The sequence below is a fragment of the Podarcis tiliguerta genome (genome assembly GCF_965153285.1).
Source record: "Podarcis tiliguerta genome assembly, chromosome: 6".
In the NCBI taxonomy this organism is placed as follows: domain Eukaryota; kingdom Metazoa; phylum Chordata; class Lepidosauria; order Squamata; family Lacertidae; genus Podarcis; species Podarcis tiliguerta.
The window spans coordinates 44,960,339-44,980,774 of NC_139539.1; the positions used below are offsets into that span (position 1 = coordinate 44,960,339).

The 20,436-nt window shown below is 43.6% G+C and overlaps 1 protein-coding gene across 2 annotated transcripts in view; it reads right to left on the minus strand.

Annotated features, from left to right (window-relative positions):
* The window catches only part of ITPR3 (inositol 1,4,5-trisphosphate receptor type 3), a 98,741-nt gene that overhangs the window by 38,820 nt on the left and 39,485 nt on the right, over positions 1-20,436 (minus strand). For both annotated transcript variants that reach the window (XR_014512555.1, XM_083445609.1), the window contains exons 3-17: positions 20,182-20,303; positions 15,307-15,393; positions 14,256-14,414; positions 12,879-12,977; positions 12,239-12,322; positions 11,608-11,754; positions 10,081-10,176; positions 8,269-8,313; positions 7,105-7,247; positions 5,768-5,867; positions 4,126-4,286; positions 3,548-3,689; positions 2,485-2,646; positions 2,142-2,314; positions 1,042-1,161 (exon numbers count right to left, since the gene is read on the minus strand). Coding sequence is in view for 1 of the 2 variants with exons in the window: in XM_083445609.1 (XP_083301735.1) it covers positions 1,042-1,161; positions 2,142-2,314; positions 2,485-2,646; positions 3,548-3,689; positions 4,126-4,286; positions 5,768-5,867; positions 7,105-7,247; positions 8,269-8,313; positions 10,081-10,176; positions 11,608-11,754; positions 12,239-12,322; positions 12,879-12,977; positions 14,256-14,414; positions 15,307-15,393; positions 20,182-20,303 (1,840 nt within the window). In the remaining variant the exon portion in view is untranslated. The remainder of the gene's footprint in view (positions 1-1,041; positions 1,162-2,141; positions 2,315-2,484; positions 2,647-3,547; positions 3,690-4,125; positions 4,287-5,767; positions 5,868-7,104; positions 7,248-8,268; positions 8,314-10,080; positions 10,177-11,607; positions 11,755-12,238; positions 12,323-12,878; positions 12,978-14,255; positions 14,415-15,306; positions 15,394-20,181; positions 20,304-20,436) is intronic.

The window sequence follows — 20,436 nt, forward strand, 5'->3', positions numbered from 1 at the left end:
CAGACAATGATAGCCTGTCTCTCCCTCTTCCTGTCTTTCTATTAATCTGTCCATTATTTTTCTAATTTGCTTTCCGACTACAGAACGAGGCTCCAATAATGGCCACATTATGATGTGGTAATTTAATCTTCAGGATACACTGACTCCTTCAAGGAGGCTATAATATAATGCCTCCTTCATAATCAGCACCATTTGTCTGTAATTCTCCTCATTCATGCTGGAGAAATAACTAAATCTGGAAGAAACAGAATTTTGTTGATCGTCCGCTCACAGTACAGAGAAATGTTTTGGAAGGCAACCCTCAGACTTGAGTTGGACATAACATCATAACCTACAGTTGGAATTTGCTGAAATGAACTGTTTCTGAATTATTACAGGTTTGTATTGAACTGTGTCCTTTTTTACTGAATTGCTGGATTTTGCTTACTGAAATGCTCTTGTGTTTGTTTATATCATTAGACTGATGAAGTGTTGTTTTTATCTGCTATTGCTGTGTGTATTTGTTACTGTTGGCAGCCACTCAGAGCTCAGCTTAGGACACTTTCAGACTGTTGCGATTTTCAGATAGGATTCAATTACATCTGGCAAATTCAGGCTGCACAGTCAAAGTTAATTGGGCAACAAATCCACTTCCTCAAAGGATCAGACTTTTTGAAATAAGGAAAGTGATGGGGAAATGCACTAGAAAGTATGGGATGAAACTTCCCTTGATGCCACATCCTCTAACCTCCCTGCAAACAAATCAGCACAAATGCTCAATAAACAGGTTTCCCGGAAGCTCCCTTTTGTTGTTCAAAAGCAGCATACAAATATTAAATCAAGTATATAGTAAGATCAAAGATTAGAACTCTTCTCAATACCTCCTTCATTAACTTGTTTTACTCATTGACCCAAGGTGCTCATTTTCTTATTTATATGGGGTGCTCTTCCCATTTTTAACTGATCTGGGCTGAAAGTGACCCTTCCCAGAGAAGGTAATTTCTAAGCGGAAGACTAAGGCAACCCCAGCGTTCAAAGGAACAGGGCTCTCTAGATACTCACTCAGTTTGGATCAGGATGTCAGTGTTCTTGGGGTCCAGCACACACTTGCAGATCAGTTCCTGAGTGACGGGAATGGCCACATGGTTCGACACACACAAATCGGACAGATAGTCTAAAAACCTGGGAGACATAGGAGAGGTTTTATCATATCATCTTCCAACCTACAAGGACTACCTTCCACCCAGGTGTATCTGAGCTGCTTTTGGCTGGATTACGGGCAGGAAATCCATCATATTCCTGACCCCACATTGACACATAGCAATCAAACATCAAGAATGTCATTCCTAACATCATAGAAATGGGCACATAGGAGTAAATCCTACTGCAACATTTTATATTTAAGGACAACCCGATGCATCTGTTATGTCAGCTATCAACACACACTGTGTAAGTTTTTTCCCCACCTTGTCTGTTTCAGACCATCCTTTTGAAAAGTTTTCCTGCGCGTTTACTGCCACAGTTCCTTCAGCTCCTCCACCTACATGACTAACACAGCTGCCCTCCAGCAATCGGCTGTCAACCCCACTATATCCACAGCACTTCAGTTCCCTTTAGTCAAACAAACCTAGAAGACTGACTGGCTTGTGGTTTTTCACACTGACAAAAGGACAGAGTTCACATACAGCAGGAGAAGGGAACCTTTTTCAGCCACATTCTCTCGGGGGAAACTTTCCAGGGGCCCGCAGGGCAGTGATGGCGGGGGCAGAGGCAAAAGGGGAGCAAAAGGTGTGGGACCCTTTGTACGGCAACTTTCAGAGGTTCTCACATATACCCACGCCCAACTCTCCAGCCTCCATCCAAGCATGCAAGAGGCATTGCCACAACATACAGATGCCATAGAAGGCACCACATGGAAGGAAAAAGTAAAAGCATTGGGAAATACGTTTCCCTCTGTATTAGTACCTTGAACTGTATCTAGGATCACCAGCTAGCCAAAAAAGGCAGCCTCATTTTTCAGTCTTTAGCAACAGCTTGATTTAGCAGCTAAAGCTCTTTACCATGGAGATAAATATTATCACCCGCTAACTGCTGCGGATTAAAAGGCCTGGTTCTAAAGCTGGCAGCTCTGGCTGCCTCCCTGCCAGTGGGGCAACACACACCTGGGTTCCCGGTTCTTTCGCACCAAGCTCACAAATGTCTCCACCTCCGTCTTGGTGATGTGTTTCTCAAGCAGCTTGCGGTTGTTGTGCAAGAGGGCAGTGATGGTGTCCTCGGCCAAGATGTCGTAGCCAATCTGGGACTGCATCATGCCGAACTGCTTGGCAATATGTTCCTACGGGACGAAGACAACGCACCCGAGTTAGAACTGCAAGTCTTAATTCCTCACTGTCTGAATGCTTTGTTTCCAACATGCATTATCATTATGCCTAAAGGTCTCAGAAAAATAGAACCCCCAAATTCTATCTCCCACAGACTTACGTCCTCATGTCAGTGAAGGCCTACCTGGTTCTTGCGATAGTCTTCCTGGGAGTGCCGCAACACCCTGTAGCAGAGCCGGAACATGTACTGGTAGGGAGCATTCTTCTGGTCAGACAGCTCTTCCAGTCGTACGAGTGGGCCTTCCCCACCCTTGTCCTTGAATGGAGCCTTCAGGATCCCAAAGATCTACCCAATGGAAATGGAAGTTACCAGTCAAACTGAAAAGGACCTGCAGGACCAGTTCTGGAGAGTGGCCCTGGAGGACTTCTGTTAGGCCCCATGATGGCTGTGCTGTGGGATCCCATTGGGTCCCATGCTCTTTAACATCCATGGAAATGGACCAGGACTAGGAGATGGTGAGGAAGATACCTCATGATAATGGCTATCTTGCACCCACCTCTGGCATGCTCCACCTTGGCCTCTGTGTCTTTATTAAGGACCTTTCTGATCCACTGGGCTACATTCCCTTCAGTTATTAGGGGTACATATACAAGGGAGTTAAAACATCTCACGGTTTACAGAGGCACTTCCAGAAAGGCCCTGTTCTAAAGTGGTCATTCTTCCCCTTCCCTCTTTAAACTGAGGCAACAGACAAAGTAGAATAAACTTTTCATTCTGAGGAATTTGTAATGGCAGGCTCCCTTCACCTTACTATGATTACCTAATCTAGGTCCAGGTGCAGAGAAAAAGGTTCCTGCCTGTTGCTCAGAAAAATACAAAATAATGTTGAAAATGGAGGCTGAGCTCCTCAGATGCCCTATCACAGTGGAACGAGCAGTCAGAAGCTACAAGAGGGCAGTTGCTCCTCCAACTGTCAAGGACAAAGCTTCTAAAGCTAAGTTGCAATGTTATAAAGCAAAGCCTTTCCTTGGAAGAAAAATAAATTCCAGGATAACCACATACTCCAATGTTGGAGAAAGACCTATAATGTGCAGGACGTGTCTGTACATGTTTACTCAGAAGTAAGGTGCTTTACTCCCTTGTAGCCTCAGAAAAGAATTGTGGCTGGAGAAGTAGTAAAAACACTCCACTTAATACCGCAATGATCTTGTCTCCATCTTAAGTCTTTCTCTCTAGACCCAATCACCTGTTTCAGAATGTTCTGCTCCCTCATGAGCTTCTGCCTCTCCCGGTTAGGCTTGGTAACAACGATATCCAAAACATTCTGCCCATTGTTGGGCACATCACTGACAAAGAAAACCAGGTCTTCCAGCAGCTGGATCACAAACCTGCCAGACAAGTTATAGTGAGCGTCATCAATAAATGACCCCCACTCCCTCAAACCAGGGTCATTAACACCATAAATACACACCCTACATATGAAGTTAACAAGAAACCAAATCAACATAGATGTGAACTACGAACTTAATAATTTGTCTTATTTCCTTACAATTCAAAGCTACACCAAATTCTACATCCAAACATTTTCAAATTCTGCAGCAAGAAACATCAAATTATGTGTCCAAGACAAATTATACAAATCAAAATAAAATGCTCAGGCTACCTCATGGACATGAAACTTGTTTCCCTGCAAAATGCAACCTGCTATTGGTTCTTCAAGTTGATGGACCTAAAACCACACGTGTTGATTACATCTGTCGGTGAATCCCATTCCACCATTGCCTTCCCATACACAGTGAATCAAAATACTTGGGGTATTTTTACCTCCGGTCATTCTGGCTGAGGAATCCTTCATTCATCTTCTCCACTACATTGGCTAACATGTAGCTGGCATCATTGGCAAAGTCCAGATCACGGATTTCTGACACTGGCACAGAGACAATGGCAAATGCCTCTTTGTCCTCCTTGGTGGGGCATGTGCCAAGCTGAAAAAGAGAACCTGGTCATCCAATACCAAAGTTTGCTTTGTCTCTCAAATAAGCAAGTCTGTGCTTCTTGGCAATTTACATCTCCTAGAACAGGCATGTCCAAACTTGGCCCTCCAGCTGTTTTGGGACTGCAATTCCCATCATCCCTGACCACTGGTCCTGTTAGCTAGGGAGTTGTAGTCCCAAAACAGCTGGAGGGTCAAGTTTGGCCATGCCTGTCCTAGAATAGGTTGGTCCAAGTGGCACATGCCACCCACCCCAGCCTTTCTTTTCAGTGCCAGATCAAAAAGTGCCCAGGTCAAGTGAGTGTTTGATTTGGGTGAGAGACATAAGTTCTGGACTCTTTTTTTGTATGATATACAATATGATATACAATATCTTTATTGTCATTGTCCCATACAGAACAATGAAATTGAAAAACTACATAAAACATTCAAAAACCCCTAAAAACTCTGAACCCCCATTTTAAAATACACTATGCTAACTATAAAAACCCCTAAAACTCTGAAACCCCATTTTAAAATACACTATACTATAAAATACACTATACTATAAAATATAGAGACCCCTTATGCTGTGTTTAGAACCAGAATTGTGAGCAGGGGGAGGGGTTAGCTGATGATTCTGCTCATGGGTTGGCTTGTTTTTAAATCATTTTTATTCTTCTGATTCTTATAGTTGTTGTTGCATAGCGTGCCACTGTATTTTTATATGTATGAGAGCCCCATGGACTGCAAGAAGATCAAACCTATCCATTCTTAAGGAAATCAGCCCTGAGTGCTCACTGGAAGGACAGATCGTGAAGCTGAGGCTCCAATACTTTGGCCACCTCATGAGAAGAGAAGACTCCCTGGAAAAGACCCTGATGTTGGGAAAGATGGAGGGCACAAGGAGAAGGGGATGACAGAGGACGAGATGGTTGGACAGTGTTCTCAAAACTACAAACATGAGTCTGACCAAACTGCGGGAGGCAGTGGAAGGCAGGAGTGCCTGGCGTGCTCTGGTCCATGGGGTCACGAAGAGTCGGACACGACTAAATGACTAAACAACAACATTTTTCGTATTCCTTGTATTGTGAGCTACCTTGCATGTCCAATTTTTTTTAGAGAAAGGCAAGAAAGAAATGTCTTAATACATAAAATCAAGCATGACGTTATACTGCCACAATAATATGACCAACCGATCCATCTAGCTCATAACTCTGTCGCTTAGCTGCAATCAGTATTGGATGCTTCCAAGATAGCTTACAAGAAACAGAACTGTGGAACTGCCCATACACTATCAGTCACCAAAGGCTTCTAGCAGCCAGAAGCAGTAGCAGCCTTTGTGGTGGGACAGAGCCACAGGGCCACCTTCCTGATACCAACAGGGCTGGTGGAAATGCCAGATTAGTTCCTGTCACAAGCTGGCACTCCCTTCACCAAGGACCAGTTCTCTGTTAATAGCAGAATCAGCCACCGACCCAGAAATAAACTTACCATAAGGCGAATGGGTCGCTCTTCATCCACATCAATGGGTACATTGGTACTTTGGATCCAAGTGTTGGTGCAGAGATGACGCAGTCGCACATAGGAGTTCCTGAAACCACAAGAAGGTAAGAATGAAGAAGATATTACCCTCCTTCTATTTCAACTTTTAAACACCTGCTGAGAACTTTTCTATTCTGCCACGCTTTTAGCTTAATACATCTTTCCATGATTATTAGTTTATGTTCTTTGTTTTTAAATTTGCATCTGTTTTTATTATAAATAGATATTATTGCAAACTGCTTTGATATTTTTAATGATATAGTGGTATATAAATACTGACTTAAATGAGACCGAAGCAGTTAAAGCCGTAAATTCCATTGATTTCAATGGGATTACACTTCCTCTCTGAACTGCACTCATTGGACTGACACCCTTTTGAACACTTGCACCCGTTTTGCTCTCCATCACACCCTGGGCTATGAGAAGAGCCTTTTACCCCAACTCTGTAATGGGGAGGAAAGCCCTTCCAAAAACCATGTGTCCTTCCTCCCCTTTGAAAAGCATTGCTTTTTCCTTCTGGCACAGGATCATTGTTAGGTTTTAGAGAGGAAACACTTTCCTGAGCTTCTCTACAACTTTACAACAATGGTGCTATGCCCCATTTTGGAAATCAGTGGTAGGCCGCTAAAAACAGCTTCCTGGGCTGTGGCCAGACCATGGGCCACAGTCTCATCACTTCTGAATCCTATTTCATACTTGCATTTACTCTGTTGTGTGCATTCTCTGCCTGCTCCACTCCTGTTCTGCCTGATGCGTAAGATTATGCCCCATGTAGAGAAAGTGGATAGAGAAACATTTTCCTCCCTCTCTCATAATGCAAGAACTCAGAAGTTTCAGGACAGACAAAATAAAGTACACAGCCTATAGCTGAACTATGGAATTCGCTCCCACAAGATATAGATTGATGGTCACCAACCTGGATGGTTTTCAAAGAGAATGAGACAAATTTCATGGTGATAAGGCTCTCTCAGTGACTACCTGCAGGAGTGATGTTCTACCTCAACTAAGGCTGTATGCCTCTTAATACCAATTGCTGGGGATTACAAGTGGGAAGAATTCTGCTGCATTTAAGTCATGCTTGTGAACTTTCCATAGGCACTGAGTTGGCCCCTATGAGAACAAGATGCTGAATTAGCTGGGCCTTTGGTCTCATCCAGCAGGGACCTTCTTAACCTTTCTTTTCTTATGCCTCCTTTTTGCACACAGCAATGCCTTTCTCTCTGGATTATGTCCTATATCTCCATTTTGGCTTGGATTCTTTGGACGTCCTGGATAAAGCAACTTACCGTGGGACAAAAGAGTCGGTCTTCTGCAGTGTGGTGGGATCCAGTTCAAAAAGGGAAGCGATGTCATTGCCGTGAGGCACAGCCACCAGTCGATATTTGATCTTTTCCCCTGTGTATCTCCGACTGGAGCGACTTGTTCCGGCCTGTCCCAAAATAAGGCATTTTTTTTCAGTTATGTGTGAGCAAAAACCACCAAAGTTCATGCAACAAAAATAGTCATGAACTTGCTATGGAATCTTCAGGGAGTTCCAGGGCACCAACCTACAGCAAGCCAATCCAGGTATGAAAATTTATTTAGTCAATTTTGCTTTTGTTATTGCAGTAATTGCTGCTGTTCTCTGTGTTGTGGTTTTTCTTGTAATTTCAGTGAACTGTTGATTATTTAGTCCTAATTTTAAAATTCCGCCATTTTTACATGCCCCTTCAATACACACACACGACCTAAAAGTCTAAAATGAAAGAACAAAGCAAACAAAATGTAGTTTTAGTATTCCACAGCTGCTGGCCATGAGTTTGGGATACAAAATTCTAAAGCAATTTAAGCCAGATGAGAGGGAGAGAAGAGGAGCGTGGGAGAGGGAAAAATCTTAACGACTGGCACCTGTCCAGGCCAATTCATCGTGGCATACACTGGCATAGAAATTTCATTGATAATGTCATAACCTGGGAACCCAGTTAGAGGCACTGAGGTAAGAGTGCTGTGAAAACTATTACTAAGAGGAATGCTTCATGCTCCCCATGGTTTTGTTTTTAGTATTGTTTTTAATGCTGTAAGTTTTAAAAAGATTTAGGTAGGTAGCCATGTTGGGTCTGACACAATAGAAATATATAGAAAAAATAAGAACACAAAATCTCATACCAAGAACAAACTTAGTTGGCCTCTAAGGTGCTACTGGACAATTTTTTTATATAGTTTAAAAAAGGAAAGTGAACTTTTTAAAAGCCCAAACTAAAACGTTGCCTCCTACATACTGCTAAGCCCAGGCATAGGCAAACTCAGCCCTCCAGATGTTTTGGGACTACAATTCCCATCATCCCTGACCACTGGTCCTGTTAGCTAGGGATGACAGGAGTTGTAGTCCCAAAACATCTGGAGGGCCGAGTTTGCCTATGCCTGGCTAAGCCAAACTATCACAAGCAAGCCAAATGCAACAGACAACTGACCGTGGACTTTGGTTCTCCTGTGTCTCCTTTGTAACTGGGGTTTTCCTGGAAAGTTGAAGAAATAAAAATATCAGCATATTTTTTTATCCGTGATATGACACAAAAAGTCCAGAGGTTGAATAACACAGTTTATAATGCTACACATTCAGACACCTGTGCAGCTGCCTCAGCTGCTTTGGCCAGGTCACCATACTATCCAAAGGCACAAGGAAACAGGATTTGGACGAGAGATGTTTGAGTGAGCTGCAACCTGCCAGGCCACATTTTTTGGAGCTACTAAACACTGAGCATAATCCACTAAAAGGGAAAGCAGATATTGGCTCAAAGTGAACAAACAAAGAGAATCCTTCCTCTGTAGCCACTAATCAAGCCGAGAAAGGGAAACGGCTATAAAGTGATGAAAGGCTTCATAACAGAAGAGGCCGTACCAGTAGGCTTGAGTTGCTGGGAAGTGCCTGGCATGAGCAGCAGAGACCAGCAATAATATTGTTTATGGCCCTGGTCCATCACTGTAAGCAAGAAAGAGCTATGAGAGCGGCCTAGAGTCACCCAAGAACCATTTATAACAGTGAAGGCAAGATCAGTTCAAAGAAGATGGCTCCCCTTAAGCTGTTTTCACATAAAGAGTGGCTTCAGCACAGTAAACCTCACAATGCACCATAACTTCCCTACTGACAGAGGAATTTGAGCAAGGAGGAAATAGGAGTGTGGACCCCGCTTTGGAGTACAGTCACACACTCCTACTTCTGAATGGCTGTTCGTGTAAACAGCATCAGAGAAGAGTCTGGAGAGTCTCTGTCCACCATAAGAAAAATGGCAGGCCCCTCTATAGAGAGTGCAGGAGAGCCCTGGGGTATTCTCCATAGGATGTCACTTATATGGAACATATACTGTTAAGAATGCATTCACTTAAGAAGTACGGCATAGTCAGATCATGGGAGTATACCTAGTTCGATTTGCATGTGCTTATATGAAAGCACGAACTAAAATCTGCCTAGTTTGTGATCTTGAAAATATGAAGTACACTCTGCAGAATTTGGGTGCAATGCTAACACCCCACCCAGTACAGTGGTACCTTGGGTTACATATGCTTCAGGTTACATACGCTTCAGGTTACAGACTCCGCTAACCCAGAAATAGTACCTCGGGTTAAGAACTTTGCTTCAGGATGAGAACGGCGGCAGCGGGAGGCCCCATTAGCTAAAGTGGTGCTTCAGGTTAAGAACAGTTTCAGGTTAAGAACGGACCTCTGGAACAAATTAAGTACTTAACCTGAGGTACCACTGTACAACACTGTTTTATGAAGTGGCAGAACAATCACCACGTCGGCAACCCTACACTCACAGCAACCAGGGCAAAAGTTGGGGGTGAGGTAGGCAGGTGTGGCATGAGCCTGGATCTGGCATGGCAATTAGGCCTGGATAACAAGGAAGCAAGTACAGGTCACCGGGCAGCATTGTGGACACCAGGTAATTGACAGGTGAGAGTCACCTGTCAAACTTAGACTGCAGGGGCGGGGAGATGTGCAGAGGAGATAGTGATGAAGCCTGCAATTCTGGAATGTTATAATGCTTTAGGGTCTGTCTGCAACACTTTGCTAAAGAAAGAGGAAAGGTCAAACTGATGCTACATCAAAAGGCATGGCTCTAGAGTTTGCCCTATATGGAGCCAGTAAGATGACTCATCCTAACATATTCCCAAATTTTAGCTTGAAGTTCAGCTTTAACGTAGTGCTGATTAGTGAAGGGAACCCAAACCACAACCTACTAGAGCCTACACAGAACCTGCTAGAGTCTACTCAGTTCCTCTTACCTCTGCTGCCAAATAGTTCCCTGTGGCAAGGTGCTTGAAGCGGTATAAGCCATTCCAATGCCCAGCTCCACCACGGCAGGGATCATGATGGACCACCTGGAAAGCAAAATCAGTGTGTTGTAAGTCACAGGTCTGATACTTGCCTTTTTGCAAGTGCTGGCAAAAGCACAGGAAAGCTTCAATCCTCTGGCTCTTCAAGGCCACCTGGCTACCTGAGCTGTCCATGCCACTTGACTAAAGCATTAGTCACCAATGCTGCACAGAAGCCCTCCTTGTGATTGGCTCTGGTCATGGAATTTATAGATTTAAACAAAGGACACATCAACATTTGGTAACACCTTCAGATTTATTTTGCTGAGAAGCGAAGCAAGAGATGCTTTTAAAAGCATCTGAGAATCCTCCAGAAAAATCATCTTTCAAAGGACCTGTTGATGGCATTTTACCATTGTACTGTTGAGAGTGTATTAACTTATGGTCTCTGTGTGTGGTTTGGGAGCTGCACGGTCAGGGAAAAAAGAATGCTGTCCAGGGTTGTAAAAACTGTGGAGAGAATAATTGGGTGCACTCTTCCCACCTTGGATCAAACCTACGCTTCCAGGTGTCACAGGAAAGCTGCAGAGATAGTGCAGGATAGTGCACACCCCAGAAATGATCTCTTTCAGCTTCTGCCTTCTGGAAGAAGGTACAGGGTTATTAAGACTAGGACTAGCCACCTGAGAAACAATTTCTATCCAAATGTGATTTTGGTTTTAAACTCAGTGTAAGGTAGTCTCTATGGGAGTATACTGTATTTAATTATGGGGTATCAGAGTTTTTAGGGGGCTAAACAGCTGGGAAAGCAGGCTTGTTGGTTTTGAATGTCTGATGTAGATTTTTTCAATTTCGTTGTTCTCTATGGGACAATGACAATAAAGATTATCGTATCGTAAAATGTTAGGCAAACTCTGACAATGAGTAATAACAAAGCATTATCTGATGACACTATTGTTATACATTTACCCCGGATACACTCTTCTTTTCTAGCCTAGCTTTGGCTCTTGTGATGAGGCTATTCTTTGTCACCAAAGAGGCATCAATAGCAAGGAGACCTGGTCTCTCTAGCTCCCCAAAGGCTTCAGTAGGAGTTATGTGCCATCTCCTAGTGTGCAGAGTAATCCAATAGGAATCTTTAGACCACTTTATTTTAGCTGAGAATTCGAAACTTGAGAAATTTCACCTTATCCCAGTGCTTAATTTCTAAAAATTCTTTGTTCCAAGGTTGGTCTAAAGCTTTGAAAGTAAATGCCAAGGCTAAGCCCGTGTGAGCACAATTAATCCTTCATTGTCCCTAATTAAAACAACCCAGAATGCAATGCTGTCTCCCATGGACATTCCTGTTGTTGATCATCAAGGAGACACAGAATTGGGACACCAAAACACATAGACCTGCCATGTAAGCTAAGGTAACAATGCATTCAGATTAAATAAACAATATAAGGAAAGGTAACTTTTTGCAAGCAAAAACCTGCAAATAGGCCTGGCACTCACCTCAACTTCCCAGAGTGCATTGGAGCTTGTGGCTGATGTGGCCGATTGCCGCAAGGTAGTTCGAAGAAAAACATGCAGCTTGGCTTTGTATTCATCACAGGTGAGAAATTTCTCCTGCTCTGCATGGAATAACCTGACCACGTCCCCCTGTCAGTCAAATACAAAAAAGATATGCAAAAATAGTTCCTTGCTATCTAGGGAAACCACAACGCAAGGGAATAACAGTACACTCTGCAAGTAACACCAAAGCATAGTTTGGAGCTCTGTGGATGAGCTTCAACAAGGACAAGTAAAACACCAAGCTTGAACACTTCCCGCTTCCTTCTCCTCCTCCCACAAGACTAGGAGGAATACTTCTGTCAAGCTGAGTTTCCCTTTTAAACAATTTCCAGTTACCATTATGTGCAAACCAGGGTTCCTGGTTCAAAACAATGATAAGTTAAACCAACCAGCTTCATGGCCTATGTTTTGAAATTAGCTTGTTTAGTGACAAACCATATTTTGTTTTAAACCAGGAGCCCCGCTATGTATGTAGCAAACACTAAAGCAAGGTTCTTTGAAAGCCAAACTAAACTCAGCAGATATCCTCAGCAGAGCGACTCAAGGCTGACGGACACACGCTCATTATTACCCCTTTAAGCACTTCTTCCATGTGGTCCCGGAACTGCATAAACAAGTTGATCTTCCAGCTGGTGTTGCAATTGACAGAATTCACCTAGGAAAACAATGAGTTATTAGAAGATCCACATGCTACACATGACTAAGGTAAAAGGTAAAAGACCCCTGGACGGTTAAGTCCAATCAAAGACGACTAGGGGGCTGCGGTGCTCATCTCACTTTCAGGCTGAGGAAGCCGGCATTTGTCCACAAACAGCTTTCCAGGCCATGTGGCCAGCATAACTAAACCGCTACTGGCACAATAGAACACCGTGATGGAAACCAGAGCGCACAGAAGTGCCATTTACCTTCCCGCCACAGCGGTACCTATTTATCTACTTGCACTGGCATGCTTTTGAACTGCTAGGTTGGCAGGAGCTGGGACAGAGCAACGGGAGCTCACTCCGTTGCGGGGATTCAAACTGCCAGCCTTCTGATCGGCAAGCCCAACAGTTGTTTAGACCACAGCACCGCCCCCCCCCGCACCACACACGACTAGCCCCAAATTAAATCCTGTAAGCGGGGGGGGGGGGGACTAAAATAGCAATCTAGCTCAGGCCACTGTCATTAACACCTCATATTCACACCACTTCCCTTCTCCCAATTCCTGGTACCTCTTTGCATCCTGGGTTATCAGCAAGTTCATAGTTGCTGGCATGTAGTGGCTGCCCAGCATTCACAGGATTCAGAATCACTTTGTCTCCAACAACTACCTGAGGAAGGATGTCATAATAGTTAGGACAGCAGTTCCAAAGCCTCTCCCCCCCCCCCCCCCGGACCACTTAAATGTTGCTGAGGACTTTGGCAGATCACTTAATGATTCTTTCCTGCCTGCTATAGCAGCTGTAATGCGCTGTGCTAGATCTTGTAGGATTTTTAATTGTATTTTTACCACTTCTTTGATGTCTTATATTGTATGTAGGTTACGGTCTTACAATTGGAACGCTGTAGAATTCAACATGCAAGTGTTCTTCAGACACACCATGGACAACCTGAATGAAGCAGACCACTGGTAGTCTGTGGACCACAGTCTGAGAACCTCAGGGTTAGTGAGTGTTGGGCTGAAGTATGGAAGGTCCCCTAAAATATCTCCAGTGAACATGAATAAAATGTGGTAATTGAGGAACTGGCAGCACAAGTCTATGCATGTCTACTCAAAGATAAGTCCCAAGGAGCACAATGCGGCTTACTTCCAGGTAACTAAGTGTAAGATTGCAGCCAACAAACCCCACATTTCCTGCCAAATCTTTAGTTATCTGTTTGAATTGCAAATACATTTCCAATGGCGGGGGCAGGAGGGGGAAAGCTGAATCGCATATGCATGCATATCGCCCATTAGCTCTTAAGTTGATACCTTACCATTCAATTACTTGCAACAATGTGAACTGCCTCTATCAAAAAGCACTTTGTGCGAGCTGATATGAAAACTCAGTCTGCAGCTGTTGCCACGCACACATAAATCATCATTTGACACTGCAGCCACGGAGTAATAAAGAAGCATCTGTGAACTTGGCCCGATTATGTACTCCTTTCCGTGACACAGTACCCCAAAATCAATCTCTCCTTTAATAAATTTCAGGACAGAAAATGTGCAAATATCTTTCCGGAAAATTAGGTTTGGGGCTGAGAATCCACCCTGGGAGCTCAGTCGCCAAATTCCTTGCATGTTTCAAGTCAAGTTGCTGCCCCTCTCAGAGATTTCTTCTCCTTAAAAGTGGCACCTGCTCCACCGGGAAGTTGACAGTCCTAAAACCATCTCAGCTTGTAAAGCCTTTGGAGATCTATAGCTTACAGCAGGGATAGAAAACAAGGTGACCTCTAGATGTTGTTGGACTATCAACTCCCATCAACCCCAGAAAGCATGGCCATGGATAGGGATGATGGGAGTTGTAGTCCAGCCACATCTGGGGGGCACCACATAGCCTAAAGCTTATAGCAGTATTACTGGGAAGAGTCACATATTATTTTCTGCCTCCCCATAACACACTCACGTTATCTCCATTGCTCCTCAGTTTCCAGAAGGGTTGAATGAAGAGCCAGGAGCCTTCATTGCCTGTGGCATCGAGCGTCACCCTCATGGCATTCTTCTCCAATAAGGCAGGGAGGCGCTTGTTAACGGTCAGGTATTTATTACTCTTCATGTGGAGAAGCTGGAAAACCAAACACAAAGCAGAACAGTTCCTACCTGGAACCTTGTGCGGTACTCAGTTACACAGAGTGCTTGAGAAGAACTTAGGCCACACTCACAACATATGTTAAAAGCACTATGATAACACTTTAACTCATCATGGCTCCTCCCTACCCAATATTTCTGGGAACTGTAGTTCATTATGGGTGCTGAGAGTTGATAGGAGACCCCCTACACCCCTCCCAGAGCTACAATTCCCAGGCTGGCTTAACAATCAATTGCTCTTGTCAGGGAATTCAGAACAAAAATGTAAGATCAGATATATAAGAGCCCTGTTGAATCAGACCACTCCAATTCTGCTTCCCACAGTAGGCAACCCAATGCCAATGGGAAGTCCAAAGGCAGGAGATGAGGGCAATTGCTCTCTCTCCGTGTTGTTGTTCACCAATAAATAAAATAGTATTCAGACGGATGCCGCCTCATAACCAGCTATCATATCTCGTAGCCATTGATAGCCTTACCCTCTAGGAAGTAATCTAATCTCCTTCCCAAGCCTTCTAAATTGGTGGTCATAACCACATATTGTGGAAGTCAATGTCATCATTTCACTATGCACTGTGTGAGGGAATTTTCTTTCTTTCTTTCTTTCTTTCTTTCTTTCTTTCTTTCTTTCTTTCCTGACTCTCCCAAGATTCAGCTTCCTTGGGTAGCCTATGAGACTGGGAAAAAAACCTCTCTCTGCCCACATTTTCCCACACCATACATGCTTTTCCACATCCCTCCTCAATCACCCTTTTTCTCTAAACCTTTCTTTTCCTCGTAGGCCAGTTGCTCTGCCCGCCCCACTCCCAACAGCTTTGGGTTGCCTTTCCTTCACCTTTTCCAGTGCTCAGGAGAAAGACAACCTTCCATACCTGTATGACGCTTCCATACTTCACCACGTCCCCATGCACCTTCTTATTCTCGGTTTCATTCTGCTTCTGCTCCATCTGCGCAGCATGCTGTACGGAAACACAGACCATAGCAGAATGAATCCAAACCAGGAATGACAAAAAGAATGAAGGGAATACTTCAAATCAAGAGGCATAGCAAGAGGCAGGTGAACAAGCAGGCAGCTTGCAGTGACGAAGAGGAAGAGCAGGACCAGGGAGCTCTTGTCAGTAGGACCTCCCCTGGGATGTAGGCCTCTGGCAGATGCCCGTCCATGTCAACCCTTCACACCAGCTCTGATGTCCATGACAACTCCACTCTTCATCCCGCATGCTAGGTTCCTGCCACTTTGCATACAACTGAACTGTTGAAATGAAATCAGTTCAGGGGAAATGTTCAAGGAAACTTCCCTTCAGCCTGTTAAGCTCTTTGCTACTTCTCAGTTCACTTCAGGATGATTGGGGATATAACTGTAAGGACATTGCTGGTCAGATGAGTATCTGATAAAGGAGCGGTGAGGGTGGATTTCTGAGGTTGCCCTGCAGGAAAGAGAATTGCTTCTGCGGTGCAAGAGAACAGCCATTAGCCATGAGTCAACCACTTCAAGCCATGGAATAAAACCATCTTCCAAGTAGGTGGTGCCCTGACCACAAATCCACCTTGGCAGAGGCTGGCTCTTCTCGGATGCTTCACTGGCAATCCAAAGCCCTCAGAAACGCTGCTGCCCTTTTTATTTAATTAAACCCTAATCTCTCCAAAACACGGGATTAATAGTTGACTCGGTTTCCAGTCTGGTAGCAAAGGGGAGGAAAGCAGAGCACGCACAGTTTGGGACAAGCCTGCTGCTCAGGAGAAATACCGGCAGCAAAAGGAACTGAAAGAAAAATAAGCAAATAACCCCTGAGGCTCCTGGGCTGGGTCAGAGTACAGGAAGTATGGGATGGAGCAGATAGTGAAACGGATCTAGGTATGCAAGGCGAAGAAAAGTGTGCCTGACTGAACCTTCTGATCCTAGGAAGAAATCAGAAACAACAGCAAATGAAGGCACCATTTGAAATTCTCTCTGTGCTTCAGTGAAGTCCTTGCTCTTCCTGTGTAGCCCATAAAGGTTAAATGGTCTGCATTCAGGGCTGTGCATATTCCCAATTCCACATAAGGGTAGAATTAGATACTAGATGCAAAATTCAGTTTTGTGAGACTTCTTGCTTGCTTGCTTTTTTTAAAAAAAATATTTGTGGATACTTATTCGGAGATATACAAAAATACATACCAATTGCAAAGTATCTTTTTATAATATACCAATATAAAACAGCTATTTGGTCTAAAATAGAACAAAGGAAGAAATAAGAAAAGGCAAGAAAAGGGGAAACCTAACGAAAGAGGAGAGGAGAGAGGAGAAAGAGGCATCTCCATTCTTTTTTAGTTTGCTTGCTTTTTGAATGCCTTAACAGCCGTACAAAAAATGTTTGGAAGCATGTCTTGTAGTCTCAGAAACTAAAAACGTGACAGATTATTTCCAGTGTTTGTGGAGAGAACTCAGTGACCTGTAGCTTCTTTCTCTACACCATGACTGGAGAAAGTATAGTACAGCCTAGTTTGCATGTAACGGAAGCCAGAGTTAAAACAAACTATGGCTCACCAGGAACAATGAAGTGCCACAGCACAGGTGCAAATTGAGCCCATCCACCCATCTCCACTCCAAACAAACAAAAAACACAGGAGCCCCTGGCTAGCATTATTGGAAGCCAGCCCTTAGCATCTGCCTAGGGTAGAGCTTTTAAAAAGACACAATTATATTTTTGAACCAATAGGGCTATTTGCAGTTCCATTTCAATCTGGCTTCCAGCCTAAATTCTGTGTCCAGATTGAATTTGTGTCTGAATTTTACTCTGCATCCAATGCAGTTGGGAAGTGGTGTACATACAATGTCAGCTACAATCTAGATCTGTCCTGTTGTTTCTTAGGAATTACTGTGTTTTGATGAATTTTTCCCCAAGCCAGCTTCGATCCAAATTGAGAATAAGAATGACCTTAGCTGCATTTTAAGCTTAAAATGTGTACATAGTTTGGAACAGCTTTGGTTTCCCTGCTTGATCACCTCTGTTGGAAACAAGACGGGGGGAGTGTGACCTGGTTCCTCAACCTGGCAGATTTTGTTACCATGGGTCATGGTGTCCTTTTACATCCGCTCTAAGGGTTGGACATATGGGAACTCTGCTTTGCTATGGTTCCTAGAACCCTTGAGAGCCCTTCCCAGAGTTGGGTCAGCAAAGCAGAGGACTCAAAAAGCTCTTTCAGTGGCACTGTTTCCCCACTTTCCATTCATTCATTCATCCATCCATCCATCCATCCATCCATCCATCCATCCATTGGGTATGTGCCTAAGGTTGCAATCATGTAAGTAAATTATGAGTAAGTGGTGGACCCACCTTAAATAACTTTACTGGTTCTTAGACAGAGCACAGCTGGAGGAATAACCTTCGTGGCAAGGAATTGCAAATCAACAAGTAAGCAGGTAAGGGATCCCATTTTCGAGTGGAGCTTGAACTGAGCAAGTACAGTGCATAGGGGAACCCGCAGCCCACATGGGAACAGATCTTCCCATGTGGAAGCCTGCAAACCACATTGATTGGTAAAGGAGGAGGATTTTGTGCATTTATTTACTTTTAATGTGAATCAATGTTATTTCTAAAAAACCTCACCCACCGAAAAACCTGCGCCCACAATAAAAAATCACAGTGCCATTTAATTGTTTGTTAATCTCTCGTCTTAATTTTGAAATGACCGGTATTGAATGTTAAGATTATTTGTTACTTTAGTATTTTATCTGCTCCTGACTTGTAGCTGTATTTGTTGTTTTAGTGATTGTTGTATACCTCGCCTTGAAATGGTTGGACAGAGAGCAAGATATAAATATTTCCCAAAATAAATAAATTAGCAAACAATGGCATAACCAGCAGGGATCAGGAAATAGCCAAGGACTGAATAAAAGCAGCCTCTATCTCTATCCCACCTACCGCACCAGCCAAACAAGTCAAAGAGCCTTCATAAATAATAATTTAAAACAAAACAAAAAAAAGTCTTCTAAGGCTCAGAAGGGAGTTGGTCAGCTAAGGTGTTCCATATGAAAGGCCCAAAATCAGAAGGGGGGCGCTCTAAAGGATGTTGCTCTTCCTGCCTGAACATCAGATAACAAGGGCTCAGAACGCAGGGTCTCACCTAGGCTCAACATGGGAAGGAGGACAGGAATTCCTTCTGGTCACCCTAATGGAGCATAACAGAGTCAATCAGGATGCTTAAAGATGGGTTACTATTTCACCAAAGCCACCAAATTGAATTTAGACTGCAACCCAATACACAGTTTAATGGGATTTGTGTACTGAACTCACTGAGACTTGATACAGAGTACACACGTGCAAAACTTTGCTGCAAGGTTGGCTCTGATGGTGCCATTCAACTTCAAATATTTGGGAGAATTGCCCCAGATTGTTCTTTAAAAAAAAGTGAGACTGGATTTCCGTTCTTTCTGTTTCTATTTTAGAAAATCATTTCCTCTGATTGAAATACAGTTATAAGCCTAACCTGGTCAGTGGGGGAGGGGGGGAAAGGATGTCCTTGAAAAATGAAAACAGGCCTCGTTTTTTAAAAGTTGTCTGCAACAAGGCTGCATTGTAGCCTCAAAACACACAAGCACTTTTGAAGAATCAGGAATGTTGGAGCCGCTTTTTCTGCCTCTGTTTTAAAATCTTTTTTTCTGTTGTGGGTTATTTTGTTTGGGTGTTGGACTTGCATTTTTGCTTTGCTCTTTTTATTTATTGTTTTGCTGGGGACACTCCTCAGAAATTATGGCTGAGCGGCAGCATATCAATGCATTACATAAATGCCTCAGCTGGGAGAGGTGAGGAACAATGGAGCCAAGCTACGCCTCTCCTTGCACAGAAAATCTACTTCCATTATATCTCAAATATTAATTTTCTCATTTGTCTCCATGTAGGCTAACCACAATTGTTGATGGTGTGAATCACTCTGAGAATCTCATTAACCAAGGTGGGGGGGGGGGAGAGGCACTGGACGTGATCCAGGGAAGGAGAAGAACAGCTGGGTCTCATTATACGGGGGGGCTAAAATAAGGCAGTGCAAATACAAGCCCTTCTATAGTCAGGCCGGTGTGCATTTCCCAGCTGCACAATGCACACATGCAGGAATGGTTCTGAGCACAGAATTCAGCATCCTGAGAATCTCAGCTTTCTTTCTTTTTTAAAGAAAGTTTTTATGCCATAAAGCAGTGAAGATAAATTTGGAGGATTGCTACTATTATTATTTTTACTATTATTATTTTTTTCTTCCCAGGGTGGGTTATAGCAATTTAAAAACACAATATTAAAAACAATTTACTATCACAAGAATAGAGTGTATCTCATATACATATATATATATATATATATATATATATATATATATACACACACACACACACACACACACATACATACACACACACAAAGAGAGAGAGAGACCAGGATATGATAAAAGTTGCTAAATGAACCTCTGCGGCAAGGGAATTCCGCAACTTGGGCTTTGTCACAAAGAATCCCTTACCGCTGAGCTTCTGAGGGTGGCAGAAGAACCAAGACGGTCCCCTCTTGAATTGTCTCTGCCTGTCATTGGCTCTGGCTCCCCCTATTGTTGGTCTGCCTGCCTTCCACCCTACCAATTCCAGGGGGCAGCAGCCACCACTGCACTTCCTGCCCAGGGTAGACAATACAGCAAGGTCTCAAGCAGGAAGCAATGGAAAGGTCCTCCAGCCTTGCCATATCAGAAAGAAATGTGGTTAATACCTTTTTTGGAGCTTGTCATACCTGAAGTTTCTGCAGCAGTACCACATCGGCTATTTTGTCCTTGTCCTGTTTGGTTTGTTTGGCTTTCCAGTATTGTTTCTGGGCGGAGTAGCGGTTCATGGGACATACTCTAAAGAGGCAATCTGTAACGAGAAGAAGTTAGCAAGCGTTAGCATGCTAAAACCACAATTCATAAGAACATAAGATGAGCCTGCTAGATCAAGCCCATGGCCCATCTAGCACATCCTGTTCTCACAGTAGCCAACCAATTGCCTG